The following is a 21,719-nucleotide window of genomic DNA, read 5'->3' as shown; positions in this document are numbered from 1 at the left end:
ATTGGTGTCCCCGAGTGGCATAGTAAGGGAAAGGGCCGTCGGCGCCATGTTGATTACTGGCAGCCGATGGCCGTAGTGCAGGAGATGTGTCCCGGACCAGTCCTGGCCCCCCGCTGGAGCCTCCCGGACTTCTGTCAGGTTTTGTGTGTGTTGTGAGGGCCTGGGAAGTAAATAAATTTGGCATGTGTGTGGGGGGTGTGAGGAGGGTGGTGCGTGTATTTTATCTGTAAAGGAAATAGTTATCTTCCGGCGAAAAAAGTGCACGAATGTGTTAAAATGGAAGTGAAACGTGGACCTGGACTGGCGAAATTATTAGTGTAGCGTGTGTTAGTGTAAGGTGTAACAGATGGCGCTTACATCCAGCAGATGTCGCTGTTTTCTCGAAAAAATATTGAAACCTATTTTACCTGTCACAGGTGTGACATATCTGTAATATAAGTACAGAAGAACCTTCCTGTATGAGAAATGAAGGTTTTGTCCAAATTTGAAAGCAATCGGTTCAGTGGTTTCTGAGATTAGCGATTTTGTCCAAACTATTTAACATTTTTATTTATATAGATGTAGCATCTATTGTAAAATGGATTTTTTAATTATATATCCAAATAAACACATTTCCATGGGCTTTGTTTCTGGGAAATTTGGAGGTGTGCAAAAAAAAAAAAAAATGTACACAAGTAAATTTCCCATGGTAAAAAGACAACTATTCCTTTGACCAGCTAAGAATGTCATTTTTGCAGCATGAAAAAAAATGCAGTGAAGAAGATATCGCCAGATATTCAGCCATATGCATGGCTAAGGAATCTTACATAACAGAGCCCAAATTTCTGCTTCTAAACTGTAACAAGGTTAATTGTTATATTTGTGTGAAATGCATGAGAAACCTAATAGTCCATAGAAAATGGAAATTAGCACTGAAAATAAACTGGTTTTGGATAAGTACACACTTCCCTCCTCCTCCTCCCTATTTTCTACTTTCTCTTTAATTTTCCTATCCCCAGATTGCATGCCCTGATGGCTCTGAGAACCCTTGCTAGCCTGAGCACTGGAGAGGCAGCCTCAGCACCACTTATGCACTAGCAGGGGGCACAGAAACAAATGGTCAAGACTTTCTCTTTGTCGGGCCGATGCAATACAGTGTGCTCAGCCGAGAGCACCGGTACATGTGTTTTGGGCGCACATCCACAACCCCTTATGCAATAAGGGGATTAGCGTTGTCAAACCCCCGCGATCTGTTACCCTCCTTTTAGTATGGGCTTTTTACTCTTTACGGTTGTGTATTGTTGTTTGCATGGATCCAATAAAGATGATTATATATAGAAAAGCAGAAAATACTGCTTTTCTGTAGTTCCTCTGACAATATCATGGCGATATTAAGTCAGAGGAACTGAAAAAAGGAGCTAGGTAAAAAAAAAGATTTTTTTTTTTTTAAAGTGTGCTTTGCGGTCAGGTTAGGAAAAGGGACTCTCTTAATTGAGCGCCCGTTTTCCTAACCCACTGACAGCCAACTTTCTTGGGTGCTCCTTGCCGAGGAGGTGCTAGGGGGCTCAATTTCCCCTAGCACCTCCTTTTTATAATGGCAGCCCGTTTGCATATTGCATTGGGCGCCCTGGAAAGGTTGATAGGTGCACATTAGGAGAGCGGGCGCTCAATGATAAGCACCCGTTTTCCCGTGTGCTGATATTGCATCGGCCTGTGTGTGTTTTATTTACAGTGCAAATAAGCCAAAAGTATTCCACATTCATAATTCCAACTACATAATACAAACTCCAACAGGTCAGTTATCTTGAAGGGGCTGCCTTTCCCTTTTTACTCAAGGTCAACCCCCAAGCTATTTTCTCCAAGAGTCTAGGTCCTCCCTATGCTCTCAACCCATGTTATATCTCTGGCCCAGAGGAGACTGCCTGCACCCAGCATTCCCTGTCTTAAGGTGGACTAAATCAAACAAGAGAGCAAACAGATCCCAGGCAAGGAGCAAAATCAAAGAAAAATGGGGGATCAAAAAATATATATTTTAATGAAATTGTTTACCTATAAGCTAATAGTGTATAATGTAAAAAATGTAAAGAATAGTCTTTTCTTATTAAAACCGCAGCAGCAAGCCAGACGCAGATCTCTGACTTTGAAAGAGATCGCCCGGTCTTCTCAATCATTTGCGGTTTTAACCAGAGTCTTTGTAGGATTTGTATAGGAAACTCTTCCTTAGGTGCAATGTAGATACAATTTGAACCAGAGTCTTTATAGGACTTGTATAGGAAACTTTCCCTTAGTACAATGTAGATAGTCAATATGCATTGAAATCATCTCTACATGGTCTGCTTGCTGATAGAGATCTTTTAAAGAGCACAATCAACAATTCTCCAAAGGTCAGACTGCCAAACAGAACTTCTAAAGGCTCAACCACGGCCGAAGTTTCGCTTAAAAAAGCTTCATCAGGAGCCCAACTTGTCAGTCTTCAATCGGACAAATAGCGTCTCCCATAGTAATGCAATATATAACTAACCTTTTAAGAAAAAATAATATACAGTGAATGAAATAGCTTTAACCACTTAGCTTTCTTGATGGTCACGAGAGTAGAATCCTTACTCGGAACAGCAATGTCTCCGATTTCTTTCAGCGCCGAGTAGAGCCTGATCGTAGACACAGCCTCTGTTTAAATCAGATGAATTTTGAAATCACATGAACCAATCAGAGCGCTTCACAACAGGAGCGATGTCATCTCGCGATGATTTAGACAGCTATCAGAAGAACACCTGTAAATCTAAGCTTACATTAAGGCCAAGGGGGTGTACCGTCCCGTCTGTAAGCGGTGTATCCAACGCTGTTCAGAGCGAAGCAAAAGAAGATTAAGATCCCCGCCACGCCAACTAGGGCGAATCTGCTCAAGGATACTTACCTGTAAATCAGTGAATGCATGAGAAAAATCATTACAATTGTTTACCAAGGGAGCAGTGACACGGTTGCTAGCAAGGCAGGAACGATGCTCTATCATTCTGGTATGACGGGAACGTTTAGTTTTACCCACGTAAAACTTGTCACAGGGGCATTTAATAATATACACAACCCCTGTGGTAGTGCAAGATGTTAAAGAATGTAAAACAATTGTTTCATTTGTTATTGGAAAATAGAGTGAGGATACGTCCATCATCACAGGACAAACTGAGCATCTGCCACATGCCTTATGAGCCCCGACAGTGGTGGATATACAACATGGAGTAGAGTCAGTAGTTACCAACTGGTCCCTCAAATTTGTTCCACGAGTGTAAGTGCAGCAAGGTAACTGAGCAAACTCATCATACATTTGTACGATATGCCAATTCTGCAGAATAATGTTCAGCATAGTAGAAGCCATTGGTGAGAAAGGACAGACAAATGTTGTAATCGATTGAGAAGACCGGGCGATCTCTTTCAAAGTCAGAGATCTGCCGTCTGGCTTGCTGATGCGGTTTTAATAAGAAAAGACTATTCTTTACATTTTTTACATTATACACTATTAGCTTATAGGTAAACAATTTCATTAAAATATATATTTTTCTTTGATTAAGGTGGACTAAGCCAGATAGCTAGGCCCTATTCTTAAGGTGTTCAATGGTCCCTGGGTATATACTCTTGACATATTGCCCTACACTCTAACAGGTGTAACTTTGTGTATGGGCGCTGGTTATGCATGCATACACCTGCACATAGTCAAAGCAGACCTACCAATAGCAGGTCCATAATTTCATTTCTCAGTTCTTTCAGCACTTTGGGATATATACCATCTGGTCCAAGTGATTTGCTATACTTTAGTTTGTCAATTTGCCCTAGTATATCTTCCAGGTTCACGGAGATTTGTTTCATTTCTTCTGAATCATCATCTTTGAATCTCATTTTTGACCTGGGCTTCTCTTAAATCTTGCTCAGTGAAGACTGAAGCAAAAAATTAATTTAGTCTCTCAAAACTCCTAAAATGGCTAACATCGGAATAAGCTATTTAGGATATTTGTGATAAATGGCCTGCTGAATATCCACAATTAAAGTTATCCGGCTAACTTTAAATCCAATTGGCTATGATTGAATATAGCTAGTTTGATTTAAAGTTATCCGGTTAAATGGCCATACAGTTTAAAAAAAACCCCAAAAGACCCATGTAGGCCTATTGCATAAGTCACAGCCCCCACATTGAAATTGAAGAATGTTGTCACGTTCCCTGATGCTACTGTAACCCTTTGCTGGGATTGTGCTGGTTCCCCTAGGGTCATAAAAGTAATTATAAGTCGGGGCTGCTCTTGCCATTTTTCCTCTCCTTCCTGAACTTCCCAGAGAATGAGTTCTTTCTGTGGTGGGGGAGAGGAAATCCTTTGTGGCTCAGGTTATAAAATGTCACTCTTGATGTGTGTATATCTTTCTGGTGTGGTGTTCTCTTCAAGGACAGACAGGCTGGACTCAGACTGGGTGTTCAAATCATATTTACTAATTCCAAAAGGTCAATCACTGTCCCACAAACATTTAGCAAATGAAACTGCACAGCTGAAAACTATTTATACAGGTGTCCATCACTCAAGCTCCTGGAAGGGAGCTTGCCACGGCCTACGCATCTATGCAACAGCCCAGAGGAGGGAGAATCCTAGGGGGGGGAGGGCATGCCACGAAAAGATCCTACCTGAGTCCAAAGTTCAGTCTGATGCCCACAGCCTGTGTCCTGATCCATTTGGGGTGGAGATCTGGTTGGGAATCTCCCAAGGCTTGATAGTACAACTTTGAAGGACCTCTCAGGGAGAGAGACCAAATGTTCCAGTTCATCTTCCAGCTCCTTCACCAGGTTGTGCAGAGGGGAGGGACAAAAACCTCCACACGAACAAAAAGGGGAAAAATCCAAAAAAGTTTTTATCCAAAAGTCTCACACTCGATAGTGCTGTCTCTGATCTTGCTTCCTCGAGAGAGTAGAGGGGGTGCTCACTGGTCCCCAGCCCCTGCTCTCAGGATAAGAGAGGGTTACTCCTCTCCCAAAGCACAAGGTGTTCCCTAGAACACGAAAAAGCTTATAACTGGGCCAAAACCTACAAAAATTTTGACTCTCTACAAAACGAGGCAGACCCTCTCCAATAGGGAATGGGATCTCCTCTAAACACAAGAAAATATCAAGCTGGGTTAGTGGGCCCAGCTCAGCAGGGAAAAAAAAAATGAAAACAGCTTTTTATGCCTCAGTCTCTAACTCAAAATGACCACTCTGTATACTTCTATAACTCCACCTTATACCCCTGGGATAGCCAATCCAGTCAGCTCAGTGGAGAAACTGAAAGAGAATGGAAAATCTCATGTTATTAGTCCAGCTGGCAAGAAGGGACCTAGGGCCATCTAGTGACAAACTGAAGGGTTGTTCACACTACAGTTTCTCCTACTCAGAATGACACCTGAAATTATAGCACTATTATATTGTATATTATGTGTACGTTGAACCATTGTTTATTATATAGTACTCAATTGTACTTTGGACAGTCATTGTTCTTTTTATTTTATTTTCTATTACCCATAAAAATCCATTATCTGGAACAAGCAGGGTCTCAATCCTTTTCAGATATAAGGTACTCTACTGTATATTATTGCAGAGGATGTGCCCCAGGATCTTGTCCTGGGCTATCATCTTTTTTCTCTCTGCATTTGTTTTCTTGATGCCCCAATATCCTTCCTTGATTTTCAGTACTACCTTTTTTATGCCAATGATTCCCATATCTTCATCTCTGCACCAGAACATTCACCTAGGGGTAGATTTTAAAAAGGTGCGTGCACTACCCGGCGCGCACACATGTACACCCGATTTTATAACTTGTGCATGCAAGTTATAAAATCAGGAGTCAGCGCGCGCAAGGGGGTGCACAATTGTGCACCTTGCGCGCGCCATGCTGCCTTCCCCCGTTCTCTTCCCCCTAACCTGACCTTTCCACCCCTTCCCCTAACCTTTCCCCTCCCCATCCTTTGTCTTACCTTTTGCACCTGCCTCTGGGCAGGTGCAAGTTGCGTACGTCGGCAGGCTGCCAGCACGCGATCCTTTGTCACAGCGGCAATGGCCGCTGTGTCGGAGGCCTCTGGCCCCGCCTCCTCCCCTCCCCTTTTGTAAAGCCCCAGGACTTACATGCGTCCTGGGGCTTTATGCGCATCGCCGGGCCTTTTTAAAATAGGCCCGGCGTGCATAACCCTTTTAAAATCCGGCCCCTAGAATCCAGTCTCAAATCTCTACCTGCATGTCTGACATTGCTACCTAGGATAACCCACCATTCCCCTAAAGCTCAACATGGCAAAGAGAACTTATTTTTCCTCCCAAGCCCACTACACTATTTTTCTATCACCATGATTAGCATCATCATTCTCCCAGTACCTCGCCTGCAGTCTTGGGTCATCTTCAACTCTTCTCTGCTTAATTACAAAACACCACTATAACATGTATACTTTTCTCTATAACATCAATCCCTTCTTTTCTGAACTATCTAAATCCTTGTGATCTCTTCAGCCTCTGCTTAAGACAATTGCAGTGTTTCTCACAGATTTCCCACAGAACCATCTTTCTCCCCTACAATCTCTTCCAAATTCAGCTCCCCGACTTTCTTTCCTCAAATGCCATTATGACCATGTAACCTCTCTTCTCAAATCATTATATTGGGTCCTCATCTGCTTCTGCATACAGTTCAAGCTTCTACCTCCTATAAATGCCTTCATTCTGCAGCTCCACACTACCTCTTCTCTCATCTCCTCTTATACCATCCTCATGACCTTCATTTGTTGGGCAAATTGCTCCTATCTGTGTCTTGCTTCTCTGTCACCAGCTTACAATTCTGTGCTTACCATCTTGCCATGTGGTATGCCTGAAACGGTCTTCCGGAGTTGCTATTCTCTGGCCATATTCAAGTCTTGCCTAAAACCTACCTTTTAAAAAGAAGCTTTTTATTTAGTCAGACATCAAAAGCATTTATAGTTGAATTGCAGAATTAGAGATGGTTCACAGTACAACTTAATAGAGCTTGTAACTTCTATTAATCAAAATGATTATAAAACAATACAGCATCTAAAAGGAAATAACTGGTCCAGAGTAAACCACTTCTGATAAACTTCCCAAATTTGGTCGTAATCCCCAAATCAGATATCCCTGATTATTGACTATGTAAAATATATAACCGATTTACTTTAAATTGTTCAAGTCCTTTCATGATTTTGTAGCCCTCTATCATATCCCCCCCTCCCTCAGTCGTCTCTTCTCCAAGCTGAACAGCCCTAACTTCCTTAGCCTTTCCTCATACAGCAGCTGTTCCATGCCAATTATTTTGGTCTTCCTTCTCTGCACTTTCTCCAATGCAACTATATCTTTTTTGAGATGCGGTGACCAGGATTGCACACAGAATTCAAGATGCAGTCCCACCATGGAGTGATACAGAGGCATTATGACATTGTTTTATTTGCCATTCCCTTCCTAATAATTCCTAACTTTCAGGCCGATACAGTACAGTGTGCTCCGGTGGAGCGCACTGTTAGCCCGGGTTTGGCCGCACGTTTTCGACGCGCTAGCTTTACCCCTTATACAGTAAGGGATAAACGCGCTAGCTTTACACCTTATATACAGGCCGATACAGTAAAGCGCGGCCGCGGTTACCCTGTTTCTAACCCACTTTGGACGCCTAATTTGGACGCGTAAGGCGAACCCGCGATTCAGTATCCGGTTTTACGCGTCCTTACCGCTCGCCAAAATGGACACGTGTCAGTCTCCGCCCGCCGCATGTATATATGTTAATGATCGATTTAGCTATTCCTTCCGATACAGTAACGTGCGCCCAGATTATCGCCTTTTTAACCAGCTTATTTGCCGCGTCTTTAACCTGCATATTTACCGCCTACCCTGACCCTGGCGTTAGTGTGGTAATTGCTGTTTATGTTCCCCATTCAGCAGCAGAGGCCGCCGGGCCACGCTCTTCTTTTGTTGTTATTTAGGGCTTCAGATCCTGGACTGCTCGGCGGGGAAGGGTAACAGGCAAGGAGGGACGGACGGATCGCGTTCCCTCCCCCAATCGGAACCGGACTTCGGGACACCAACCTCGAACTGCCAGTGTGCCGCCTGCAGCAGCTGCTTGGCTTGATCCGCCGCACACCCCGTCGCCAGCACAAACTGTTTGATCATGACTTGGTGCCGCAGCTCCTCCATATTCACCGACATGGCGAAGGAAAAGCAGAGGGGGGGGGCGGGGGGAAGAATTGAGCAGGAAGGCAGCAAACAATAAACGAGCAGAGGCGAACGGCGGCTGCCAGCACAGGAGACAGAGTGGGAGAAGGGGAGAGGGGGTGCGGGGGGGTGGGGGTTTAGCGCCCGGCTGGATGTCCAAGCCGCGACCTCGGACGTCCGAGGTTGTGGCGTCCATTCATGGACCTTCCCGCTGCCTTGAGCGCCCGGCTGGACGTCCGAGGTCGCTGGTGGATCTGAGTTGGTGGCAGGAAGGGGAGGCTCGGGACCTGGACTGTAAAAAAAAAAAAAAATCTCTGGCTTTTTTTTGGAGGTGCGATGCGCGTTCTGAGGGGTCGGGAAGCGGGCTGGCCCGCTGGCCCCTCGGCCTAACCATGCTGCTGTGCTGCGCCAGCCCAGCTCGGGAGGAGAGCCCCTGGCGGGAGAGAGAGCCGCAGTGGGATCGCTTCTGGCGGGGGGAGGGAAGGGGGGCCGTGGCAGGCGGAGGATCGAGGCTCTGAACTAACCGCCCGGGAATGGAGCCCCTCTACTGAGCTTCGCCCGGTGCCTGGACTAAGGACCCCCTCCCTCAGCCTGTCCATGGGGGTCTTCTGGAATGGGCTCCTCCGGCAACCCGGAGCCCGTCCCGCCCGACTTCGGGGACGCGTGCTGGCACAAGTCGCCACCCCGGCTGGTGCACCCGCCGCCCCCCATCCCGACCGAGGATCGGCCACGCTGCACAAGTTCCAGCTCCCCTACCAGGTGACTCCGTACAGGGAGAGCGGACCCAGCCAGGGGAGAGGAGGTTGGAAGCCTTGACCCTGGAACTGGAGAAGGAGCTGGAGCTGCACATGAAGAAAGATAATTTCGGGGATTAACTAGTGTGTGGTACTTGCTTCACTGCGGACAAACGTTCATGGAACTTCCCGCTGCCTTGAGCGCCCGGCTGGATGTCCAAGCCGTGACCTCGGACTACCGGCTTGGACATCCAGCCGGGCGCTCAAGGTAGCGGGGGTCTGTAGGAAAGAACTATCCACTTACCTGGTGGAATGACATTTCAAATGACATTTCAAATGACAGGTACCAGCGCACCCTGGATACTGTATAGGCGCTGTATACCGCTGTATACAGTAAGATTGCGCACGCCTACTGCTTCATTGACGCGCTTTGGACGCCACTTGGATTTGCGTCTAATTTCAATACTGAATCGAGCGGTATGTGAACCAAAATATGTGCGCGGCAAACGAGGGTGCGCCAGGCACTGCCGCACTCTTTCTTACGCGTCCTTTCTGTATCGGCCCGATAGGAAGGGGTAATAGCGTGTTGAAAACGTGCTGCCAACCCCCCTGAAACTAATAGCGCCCGCAACATGCATGTTGATGGCCCTATTATTTATTCCCTCACGATCCAGAAAGCAAAATGTGCAGCGAAGCCGCACATTTTACTTTCAAAAATTAACGCCTGCCCAAAGGCTGGCGTTAATTTCTGCTGGTGCCGGGGAAGTGTACGGAAAAGCAGATATAAGCTATATTAAGTCGGAGGCCCCAAAATTAAAAAAAAAATTAAATTAAAAAAAAAAATTTTAAAGCTTGCCCATGGGTCGGAAGATGGACGCTCAATTATGCCAGCATCCGTTTTCCGAACCTGTGGCTGTCAGCGGGTTTGACAACTGACGCCGGCAAAATTGAGCATCGGCTGTCAAACTCGTTGACAGCCGCCGCTCCTGTGAAAAACGAGGCGCGTCCCTAGCGCCTCTTTTTACAGCGGGCCCTCATTTGCATACTAAATCGCACGCATAGGAGAGTGACCTGTGCGCGTGTCGGGAGAGCAGGTGCTCGCCTCGGAGTGCCGGCTCTCCTGCGGATTTTACTGTATCGGCCTGTAAGTTAGCCAATCAGTCCCTAAGCTAGAACTAACAAGGGGCAGAGCCTTTTCCTTAGTAGGCCTTTCCCTCTGGAACTACTTGCCAGACTGTATCAGGTCTATTTGTAATGCTAACCTTAGAATGTTAAGACCAGACTGAACCGAGTAGTATCTTCTATAGTTTGACATCATAATGGCCCTTAATTTCAAAGATTATAAATAGCACCCCTGACTGTATATTTGCTTTGCAGTTTTGAATTTGTGCTCTGTTTTTATTGAGTAGTTTTTGTAAACTGCCTTGTAATGTTCTCCCTGTGAAAGTGTGGAATGCAAGTTTTTAATAAATTTAAATTCAAAAATTGAAATAAATGTAGAACTGCTATTCAGCCTTCTTAAAGTTAGCCACAGAAACTAGTATGTTCAGTGGTGTGATTGTACTACTGAATGTGTTAGCTAAGTTAGGCCTGGATTTATCAAAATGCATTAAATATTGCATGCGATAGGAAAAGGGGTGTGTTTTATGGTAATAGCGCACTTTGCGATAAACAGCCTATCTTAGCGCTTCGCATAGGTATTGCCGGAAATTGCGATAACTTTTTCTCACTTTGCGGTAAGTGCCAGAGTTGTATTTCCTACCTACAACCACTGGGGGGAGAGAGAGAGACAGAGAGAGCAGGAGCCTAGCCATAATGCCCTCATACTAGGTAGGTAGGTATACTCGAGATTTGTGCAGTGTTCTCTCAGCCTAGCTTGATGGACTCTTTACCTGGGTAACATCAAGCTAGGTTGAGAGAACATTGCACAAATCTCATCTTTGGGTGAGTTTCCTCACGCCGAAGGTCATCAAATCTCCACAAGAGAGCACTGTTCTATTCGTATGTCTCACTCTGAATGTCAAAATGGCCCCTAACCCCTACACTAATACCTAAACCTCACCTCGAATAACTAGGTGGGCCTCATATAGAGGTATAAATACCTACCTAGTATGAGGGCATTATGGCTAGGCACTCTCTCTCTCTCTCTCTCTCAGCCAGCCCACTTGGCCACAAATCCCACCCTAAACTCCTCCCCTTTTTCTGATTTGCATCGCATCATGCATTATGGTGCTTTCGCATGCGTTAAAGGTGCTTAACGTATGCGAAAACGCCATATAGCACTTTGATAAATGACCCCCCCCTTAGCTAGATAATTGAATATGATATTAGTTAAAATAAATCCATATATATAAAAATGTACATGCATTAGGGCCCTAAAACCTGTGATAATGCCATAATGCATGCAATAAATATTGCATCACGAAATGCATATGCAAATTTGAAAAATTTATTCAAGTAGGAGTTTGGGCAGAGTAAATGTAAATGAGGGCTGTTTAATGTTGTGTGCGATAGCGTGCATTTCGTTATCATGGGATTTAATGTCGGAAATAACTACACCTGATCGTTATACATGCGACAGCTGTGCATTACAGACGAAATGGGATTTATCACAAATTCTATTTCAAGAGGGGAGAGAGAGAGACTCTGTGGAGGGCCACTGATTTCTGAACTTTTTATACCACTGTAAGAGGGGTTATTATTAACTCGGGGTGAAGTTTGTGGGGTGAGTTGGGTTTTGGGGGGGGCAGTTTAACATGCAGTCATACATGTGAACAGCACAGTTACCATCAGTGAAGATTTAATGTGATTTAGAATGATGAAAAGTGGAAGAAGAATAGATTTGCACCATGTTCTCGCTACCTAGCTTGATTGCAGCTAGGTAGATAGTGCATCAAAAACAATATAGCTGGTTAAGTAGCAATGGCCATTTAAAAAAAAAAAAAATAAGTTGCATGCAGGTTTTGTGGCCCAATTCTCAGCCACTCTCCCCACTCAATGTAAAAAAAAAATAAGAGACACCTGTTGAGCCAAGTCCCCCTCTCCCTTCCAAACTGCTCTAAATGTTATTTAAAAATCTGTTTCACAGGTCTGCACAGACCTCCATCCTTTCCTCAGTAAAGCTTGCCGGTACTCATCTCTCTCTCCCCCCTACTAGCCTCCATACTAATCCTAGTCCTCCCATCCACCTGGGAGCTTAATCTTCCCCTGTGTAGCACCGATCCTAGCAGTTTCCAGTGTGGCAAGCAGCACTTTACCAGCTATATTATTTTGAATTACATGAGGCTGGATAACTTTAAACCTAACCGGCGAAATTCAAGAAATGGCCAGTTTAGTTTAAAGTTATCCAGATAACACTATTTAGCGATATTTAGTGGAACATTGATCTAACTGAATAGTAGCTAGGTTAACTTATCCGACTAACTTTAACCAGATAAATTATCCATTATACAGTTTGTTCAATATTGGCCTCAAACTTTTGTAGAACTGTAGTTTGGGGGTTTTTTTTAATTTAAAAAAATACATTCTGCCCACAGTGACATTGTCATGCTGGGCGGATTACAATTAAAACTGACTTTAAAATAAACACAACACACAATCAATCTGAAATAGTACCTCGAACTATATTTTTGCACATTGAAATGCCTCTAGAAATAAGGCAGTTTTTAAAGCCTTAACAACTTGTAATCAGAGATTGCTCAAATCTCATCTGCTAAGGCTTTCCAAAGCATTATAACCACCAATAGATATGGCCCACTGTCTTGTTTCATGAGGTAGTGCTGCTTTTACCGATGGGACCTCTAAATGATGACTGTAATGTACGATTGGGACTTCAGGCTTTAAATAGATTGGCCAAGAAAACAGAAGCTTTCCCATACACCGATTTAAATATTAGGACAAGTATTTTAAACTTTACCTTTTGCTCTATTGGTAACCAATGGAGTTGATAAAGAATTGTGGTAATATGTTCCCAACGAGAGGCCTTTACCACCATTCTCACAGCATAATTTTGTAAAAGTTTCAAGGCATAAATCCCACTTTAGGAATCCCTAAGTAAAGAGCAATCCCATAATCTAAAGGGGTTAGAATAAAAACTTACGGTACGTTATGATAAAAAAGACAGATTGTTCTAACAATGTTCTAAGATGATGTAGCTACTGTATTCTAAAATATCCAATTGATAACATTGATTTCAACTTTTTTTTTTTTTATAATTTAACACGGGATCAGAAACAAAATCCAAGTTGCAAGCATGTTCCCAGAATACTATATTCATCCCTCAATTAAAACCCCTGGAAGATTTGTAGGCAGTGGCTTTCTCAAAAGCTACAGTGCCTCGGTTTTAGAAGAATTAAGAACCAGTGTACTTTTTGCCAACCATGCACTTACCAAAGACAGACATTGGTCCTAGGACTACCAACTGTTAATATTAATCCTAATTTTACAAATATATTTTCAACACTGATATTCTGACTTTGTGTGGCACTGAAAGGTATTTGGGCACTGGCACCCAATGGGTTACCAACCAGAGACAATGCTGTTGCTGGCTGGCATCATTAATACGGGCTCCAACAAAGCTATTATCCACCAACTGATGTGCTGTCTGATTAGTGCAGGCTTTTTCAAGTACCATATAAATCAATGCATTTTACATTAATAAATAAGCATTTGAAGTGTTAAATGTCTGCACAAATATAAAATTGAATGAGCAAAGGAAAGCATTCTAAAGGTCGTATTATAAACCACATACCACTAATAATACTTATAGAGAAACCTTTCCTTGTTACCATGTTTATCATCCATGTCTTCAGATAAAAAAGGAAACTACTTGCACGTATTTTAGCTGTTATGTTTTTTTTGTTTGTCATTGTTCAGTCACAAGTACAATATATAAAATCCTAAGAAAACTAAAGAGCTTGATTCAAACCTTCCATCTGTCTTTACATGCTACAAACGCATTTCTTTGCAGATTGATGAAAATTTTAAATTGGACCCATCACATATATGTATAAACACATCTACTGGGGGTCATTTATCTGCTTGGAAATTTGCAAAATTATGTTCATCTTTACATTTCACATTGTATATCAATATATTGCTTAATAACTGTGTGTTTGTTCTGCGCTGTATTGAATGCAGTTTTAAAGAAATAACATGATGAAACCATTTTCTAAGGAATTTTGCTAGGTGGAAATGCAAAAGCCTTTTGAAATTAGACCTCAGTATTAATTTCCTAAGCTTTTGGACTTTTATTTGTCCTCTCAAGCATATAAAAGATTTTAATAGGAGGTATTTTTTGAAATTGCCTAACTAGGGTATTGTTCATGGACATAGCATTGCACTTGCTAGTACAGTGTGCATTTTAATGCCTTTTGGAAAGAGGTAGAAGAAAACTCTCTTCCCTGCCTTTTCTAGAAATCCAAGGGAGCGGTACACTATAGGGGATGAAATTCTTCTATGCATGAAACAAGAGCGGGATCTGGGGTTGATAAAGCAAAAGCCAGAATGATGGCTGGGTGCATAGGTAGAGGAAAGGCTAGGAGACAAAAGAGGAGGTGATAAATATTGGTCCTGTATAAGTCCCTGGTGAGACCTCATTTGGAATAATGTGTACAATTGTGGAGACTGTACCTTCAAAAATGAGTACTATTACACACTAAGGGCCAGATTTTAAAAGGGTTACGCGCACAAGGTACGCGCGTAACCCTTTTAAAACCCCCCTGCGTGCGCCGAGCCTATTTTGCATTTATTTATTTATTTATAGACTTTTCTTTGCTGACATTCGTGACGCACATCATACCGGCTTACATTGAACTGAAAGGAGGAAGGCATAGGCTCGGCGGCGCGCGCAAGCCCCGGGACGCGCGTAAGTCCCAGGGCTTCCAAAAAGGGGCGGTCGGGGGCGTGGCCAGGGAGCATGGTTTCAGATTGGGGGCGTGTTCGGGGGAATGTGGGCGGTCCGTGGGCATGGCCGAGTGCCCCAACACAGCGGCCTCTGTCGGGGCCTGCCGCGCCAGCGCACGTAAGTTACTACTGCCTCCACTTTTCGGATAAAGGTAGGGGGGGGGGTCTAGATAGGGCCGGGGGGGTGGAAGGACAGTTCCCTCCAAGGCCGCTCTGATTTCAGAGCGGCCTCGGAGGGAACAGGCAGCGTGTGCAGGGCTCAGCGCGCGCAAGTTGCACAAATGTGCACCCCCTTGCATGCGCCAACCCCAGATTTTATAAGATATGCGCGGCTACGCGCGTATCTTATAAAATCCAGTGTACTTTTGTTTGCGCCTGATGCGCGAACAAAAGTATGCGCTTGCACTGTCATTTAAAATGTACCCCTAAGATGCTATAATAAGGAAATCAATAAGGCCAAAAAAACCTTTTTTAAAAAAGAAAATTTGGATGCACATGGGAACCCTAGTATCCTTTTTAACATAGTAAAATCTCTGACAACAATTAATAATTCGCACGGTCCACATTATACTCTTGATGATTGTAAAAACATTGCTTCTCATTTCAAGGACAAAGTTGATAAAATCTCTAAAGAATTCCAGCATTTACCCTATCCCATTTTTAAAGACCCACCAGTTCACACGGTATGGTCTGAGTTTGAATTAGTATCAGACTCCACAATCCTTAAAATCATTCAAAAACAGAAAACAACAAATTCTCCCTTCAGTCCCTGCTCAGGATTTTTATTCAAAGCAATTGCCCCCTTCACATGTAAATTCTTAAGTGAGTTGGTAAATCAATCACTTTCATTAGGAATTTTTCCGGACAATCTGAAACATATTGCAATTCTTCCAATTCAAAAAAATAAACCAAAAGATAGTCTAGACCTTAACAATTTGAGACCTATAGCTTTGATTCCTTCTTTAGCTAAACTAATTGAATTGGTTGTTCTTCGCCAGCTCTCTGACCTTTTAGCAGAAAATGATTTTTTACATTCAGGCCACTCTACAGAGACGTTATTACTATCTTGTTGTGACACAGTTTTTCGTGGCTTTGATGCATACACAGAATATATTCTTATCTCTTTAGATATAACAGCTGCTTTCGATACTTTGGACCATCTTATACTTCTCTCAGGCTTAAAATCCTTAGGAATTCAGTCTACTGTGTTTTCTTGGTTTCAATCTTTTTTATCAAATCGATATTTACAAATAAAAGTCAATAATCATTCATCAGAGCCTTACCTTACTTCTTCTGGTGTTCCACAAGGGTCCTCACTATCCCCACTACTTTTTAATATCTACTTACTCCCTCTGTCATATTCTTGCTTCTCTAAACGTGTATTTTCGAATTTACGCAGATGACATCCAACTGTTAGTACCTTATCAAACCTCCTGGTCAGACACACTCTCCTTAATTTCATTGTACCTATCTACAATAAATCATTGGCTGGATCATAACAGATTGAAATTAAATCCATCTAAAACCACTTTGACTTATCTATCATCTATTACTAATTCAATGTTAGGTCCACCTTCCCATTTAATGTTTAAGGGTATTTCTATTCCTTTTGGTACTTCTGCTAGTAGCCTAGGGGTTATAATCAACTCAGATCTTTCAATGCAAAACCATATTTCTAATTTTACAAAAAAGTCTTTTTTCAAACTTCATTTACTGAAAAGAATTCGTCCATTTCTTTTCCTTCAAGATTTTCGCACAGTGTTGCAGTCTTTGATATTCTCTGGCTTGGATTATTGCAATGCCTTATTCTTAGGTTTACCGGATTCAGCTATTTTTCCCCTTCAATTAATACAAAACTCATCGGCTCCGATTTTATCAGGTTCCATCCGCAGATCACATATTACTCCTATTCTTTTTTCTTTTCACTGGTTACCAATTAAATATTGAATTCATTACAAGGTATTGAACATTATTCATGCGCTCATTCATAACTCAACCTCAACGTGGCTCTGTTCCAACCTTCGTATTTATAAACCAGCCAGACAACTCAGGTCATTCTCCAAGAACCTCCTGAACATACCCACAGTTAAATTGGCAAGATTGGAAATAACTAGGAAAAGGGCATTCTCAGTAGCTGGCCCTATTCTTTGGAACGCACTCCCTGATTCTCTCCATCTCATACCATCTCTTCCTCAATTTAAGAAAATGTTAAAAACCTATTTATTTCAGAAAGCTTACAGTTCATTGACCACAGCTTAACTCTTGTACCTCACTTATTTTTCTCGCAATTTATAATCTATTCATCTTTACATAACAAGTTCAGGATTATATTTGCTTTGAAGGGCCTTTTATTATTTTTATTGTATTTGTTTTAAGTGTTTAAGCAGTATATTGTTAATTTTATTTATTTATGTTTATGCAGTGTATTGTTAATTTTATTGACTGTTTTTAGTTGTTTGAAGTTTTTGTGTATGTTTATTGTGAACTGTTTTGATTAATTCCTTGAATTGTAAAGGCGGTATATAAACATTATTAAATAAATAAATACAAATAAAGAAAAGACATAAACCAGATGGAGTCAGTCTAGAGATGGCTATTAAAATGGTCTTTGTTATAAAGTATATGGGGCCAGATTTAAAGATCTAAAAATGTATACCCTAGTACAGTGGTTCCCAATCTTGTCCTTATTCAGAAAGGGTTATAGCGCGTCAAAAACGCGCGTCCAAACCCCCCCCCCCCCCCCCCCCGAAACTAATAGCACCCGCAACAAGCAAATGCATGTTGATGGCCTATTAGTTATTCCTGTGCGATTCAGTAAGTAAAATGTGCAGCCAAGCCGCACATTTTACTTTCAGAAATTAATGCCTGCCCAAAGGCTGGTGTTAATTTCTGCCAGCACCGGGAAAGTGCACAGAAAAGCAGTAAAAACTGCTTTTTTTTACACCCTCCGACAATATCATGGCGATATTAAGTCTGAGGTCCCAAAAGTTAAAAATAATTAAAAAAATATTTTAAATCTGCCCGCGGCTCGCAAACCGGATGCTCAATTTTGCCGGCGTCTGGTTTCCGAACTCGTGGCTGTCAGCGGGCTTGAGAACAGACACGGGCAAAATTGAGCGTCGGCTGTCAAACGCGCTGACAGCCGCCGCTCCTGTCAAAAAAGAGGCGCTAGGGACATGCTAGTGTCCCTAGTGCCTCTTTTTACCTCGAGCCCTCATTTGCATGCAGGCCGATACTAAATCGCGCGCACAGGAGAGTGCCTTTTACTGTATCGGCCAGAGAGGGAAGAGCTATTCAAACAAGCCCCCTTTGCCCAGCACCTGCCAATCGGGTGGCGCGCCCTCGTTCCCCGATGCTACCGCGTCACTCCGCCCCCCCCACCTGGCGTTGTTAGTAATTTTGATTCCCTGCCTTGTGCATCATTGCTATTTTTTATTTCCTGTAGTTCCCCCCCCCCCCGATTTCTCGCCTTCCAGCCATGAAAGTGATAGTACTCATGCAGGAGATATAGACTGGGGCTTTTCCCAGAGGCCAATAGACACGCACCCTGAACCTAGCCATTAGTCATCAGTTATACAATGGCTGAGACTCCCTTCTCCCTTCCCCTGGGGGCTGTGATCACTGCCTCCACAATGGTATCACTTCTGTTAAATGGTCCACACTAATGTGGAAAGGAGTTCCTGAAATTGTTCAACCTAGTTTGAAGGAGCATTTATACCAAACTGTACCAGTGGGAAGATTGCCAGTGCACCTGGATTGATATTTAAGGAGGTAGGGTTATTAAAGTATTAGTATTAGTATTCTGCGACACTTAGCAGCTTTAATCCTCCTACTCTGGCAATGGGGAAGCCAATATAGAAAATTATTTTTTCCTTAAAAATGTGTAGAAAAAAGGGTGTGTGTCTTATACGCCACCGTGTCGTATACGCCGCCAAATACGGTACTTAAGTTGTTTTTCCCCTTTTTTGTGTCTATAGGGAAATATGTCTATTAGATCACATCCTATGTGAGGTATTTTATGACGCTCTTCTGAACATGTACCAGAGCTACAGAACATCCAGGGATTTTAAAATGATGAAATAGCATTAAAATAATAAATGAATGCGCAGTACCTGAAATATTGTAGCATATGCATAGATATTGCCTTTTTAAACAAAAACATTTTATGAATATAACAAGTAATAAATTAGATTTTTCTTTTTCTTTCTGTTTTTAATATTCTACAGGTCAAATAGCCCAGTTTTTTGCTTGTGTTCGTGACTTAGCTTATAACGAAAAGCCAAACTATCAGTTATTAAAGCAACTCCTGTTAGATGGATTTGAGTCAACTGGAGCTGGAAATGAAAGCCCATTGCCATTTTCTACTGCTGGATATTGCCGAAATAAGCACAAGCCTAAGACTCTGAAAGTAAGTAACACTGTCTCTTAATGCCTTGTGATTACAGTTTCTGAAACCATCAATTTGATAGGTGTTACATTTTTATGGAATATGATTAATTTAAGTCAAATAAATCTGATACATTGTGTTTGCTTTAAATATATTTGCTAATTGTGGTTCCCCATGGTTTTGCTAGAAAAGTGGGATGTTAGTCTTAAAGGAAGAAAAAATGGTCACAAATCCTTTGACCTAAAAATCTGGAGAGCTGTGGAAGATCATTTACTTGCAGTGTAATGGAGAGATGAAAGACTTCATTCATTGACATCTTGAAGACTTCACTGCCAGTTTTTTTTCTTCTTCTTCTTTTTGACCAGATGAATGAACATTTCCTTTACTGTTAGCGAGGACACCTAATTCATTTTCCATCCTTTGCTTTCTTACCTTCAGATACAAGGCTCATATTTTATATTGCAGAGATAATATGAAAAATTAACATTTATTTATGTGCAGTTCAATATGATATAGTAATTTCCTGGCATAATTGTAAAGCAAATAGCAATTCTGGAATATATTTACCTTACATTTAAAATCTTTTTTTTAAATAAATTGACAAAAATAATTACTGAACATGATACAAAATGTCAATACTTTGTTTAAATTTGACCATATGTAAAAGCATTTTTTTTCCTATGATGCATGTGCAATAAGTCAGGGTCACGACACCATTCATTTTTAATATCTTGTGAACTTTGGAATGTCACAAGTGTTTATAAGCCAAGAATTCAGGGTGTAAACTAATGTGACCGATAGGCTGCTAGATGAATGGAGATTCAAGAATCGGTGCACAGATGGTTCTGATTTGCTGAGTTTTGTAGCTGCTGGGACTGAAGACATAAAATATCCTTCTAGTCATAAATTAGCTCTTTGGAAGCAAAACCTTGGCACCAGAGCTTTACAACCTTCAATTAGTAGGGAAAGAAGTATTTGAATGACTGTGGTATTGACATCTGTAGGCCTGCATAGTAATCATTCCTAATAGAAGAGAATATCTGTTTGAGGGGGTTTTGCATGGCTAATTAACTACCAGTGAGAATATGTAATTTTTTCATGATCTTCTGATTGTCACCTTTCTCTCATGATACAATTACATTTTATTGCAGTAAGTGACTCACAAACCAATTGTCAGCATTATTTATGTGTTGTAGAAGGTAAAACAAAAGTTTACTTAATAGGAAGCCACTGGATTTTGATCTTATCAATTGCAAAGATTTATTTTTACTGTTTTATTGACTTTTGTGTGTTTATTACTCTTCTAATGAAACAAAACATTTTACTTAACAATGTTAATTCAACTCCTGCTCAAGTTTGAATACTTTGTTTCCTTTTGTATTTTATATTTCTCAAACTTAAGCATTTATAAAATTGTAATAGTAACAATCTTGAAAAAAATTATTCCTTATAAAATAAACCCATAGATTGAAATCTAGAATAAATTCCTTTCGTAAAGATCCCATAATGGAATCCTATGTATAGACATTCTCTTTTGCTTACAAAGATGATATAGAAAAGATTTTGTATTAATCTCATGCTTACAAGAGCTCTGCAAAAATATTGATACAATATTTTTAATAAAAGCATAGCCAACAAGATATGTTGTGGCAAGAATTCATGTATTAAAGTGAAATTACTTCCCTGTAGTGCTGCTCATTCTCTAATCTCAGCAGAGTAACCAAGAAGACATGATCTGCATATTATTTATCATTGTTGGAACATAAAAACATAGATAATGTCAGCAGAAAAGGGCCTCTTTGTCCACCCTGCCTGCCTAGGTGTACCTGCCTACTGTGCTGTAACAGGTCTTACTTTACTTGTGGTCACTTCCCTTTCTCTACCACTAAGTTTCTTTTATATGTATCAATGAATGCTTGAATTCTACCACTGTTTTAGTTCCTATGTGGCAAGATTGTATCCACTGTTTCTTTGTTGAAATTCCTCAGATTAGTTGAGCTGTACGTGATGAGGGGCAAAAGTCTAATGTGCATGGACTGAAAGAGAGATCTGGCAATCTGAAGATAGCAAAGCAAGGTGGTGGCTAAGTCCAGAGGTATGCTGGACTGCACAGAGAAGCAGAGTCAGCAGGAAAAAAGTAGTAATGCCCCTGTCCAGGTCTTTAGTGAGGCCTCACATGAAGGCCTGTGTTCAGTTCTTGAGTCCATATCTTAAAAGGAGAGACAGGATAAAAGCAGCCCAGAGAGAGGCAACCAAAATGAGGTGGGGTCTGTACTGAAAGACTTATGAGATGAGACTGGAGGATCTAAATATGTATACCCTAGAGGAGAGGAGAGACAGGAGAGAGATGATACAGACTTTTGAATACCTTAAAAGACTTTTTCCAGGCTGGGGCCTGAGGGTGTCAGCTTTTCCTGGGTTGTGGAATACTGCAACGACTCCTCATGTCCAGGCCCACCACAATGGAAACACCTCCTTTCCTGGGCCCACCAAGGTGGAAGCTGCTTTGCCT

General features: G+C 41.9%; 1 protein-coding gene across 5 annotated transcripts in view; it reads left to right on the top strand.

The window, feature by feature from the left end:
• The window catches only part of VRK2 (VRK serine/threonine kinase 2), a 164,028-nt gene that overhangs the window by 93,476 nt on the left and 48,833 nt on the right, over nucleotides 1-21,719 (top strand). For 4 of the 5 annotated variants that reach the window (XM_029593732.1, XM_029593729.1, XM_029593731.1 and 1 more), the window contains exon 11: nucleotides 19,047-19,228. In XM_029593732.1, coding sequence (XP_029449592.1) covers nucleotides 19,047-19,228 — 182 coding nt within the window. Of the gene's footprint in view, nucleotides 1-19,046; nucleotides 19,229-19,394; nucleotides 20,567-21,719 lie in introns of those variants that run through there. The other variant, XM_029593733.1, reaches the window with a different exon arrangement.

Source organism: Rhinatrema bivittatum, chromosome 3 (genome assembly GCF_901001135.1).
Source record: "Rhinatrema bivittatum chromosome 3, aRhiBiv1.1, whole genome shotgun sequence".
NCBI lineage: Eukaryota > Metazoa > Chordata > Amphibia > Gymnophiona > Rhinatrematidae > Rhinatrema > Rhinatrema bivittatum.
The sequence above is the reverse complement of the archived record's forward strand: the minus strand, read 5'-3'. Positions and strand labels throughout refer to the sequence as shown.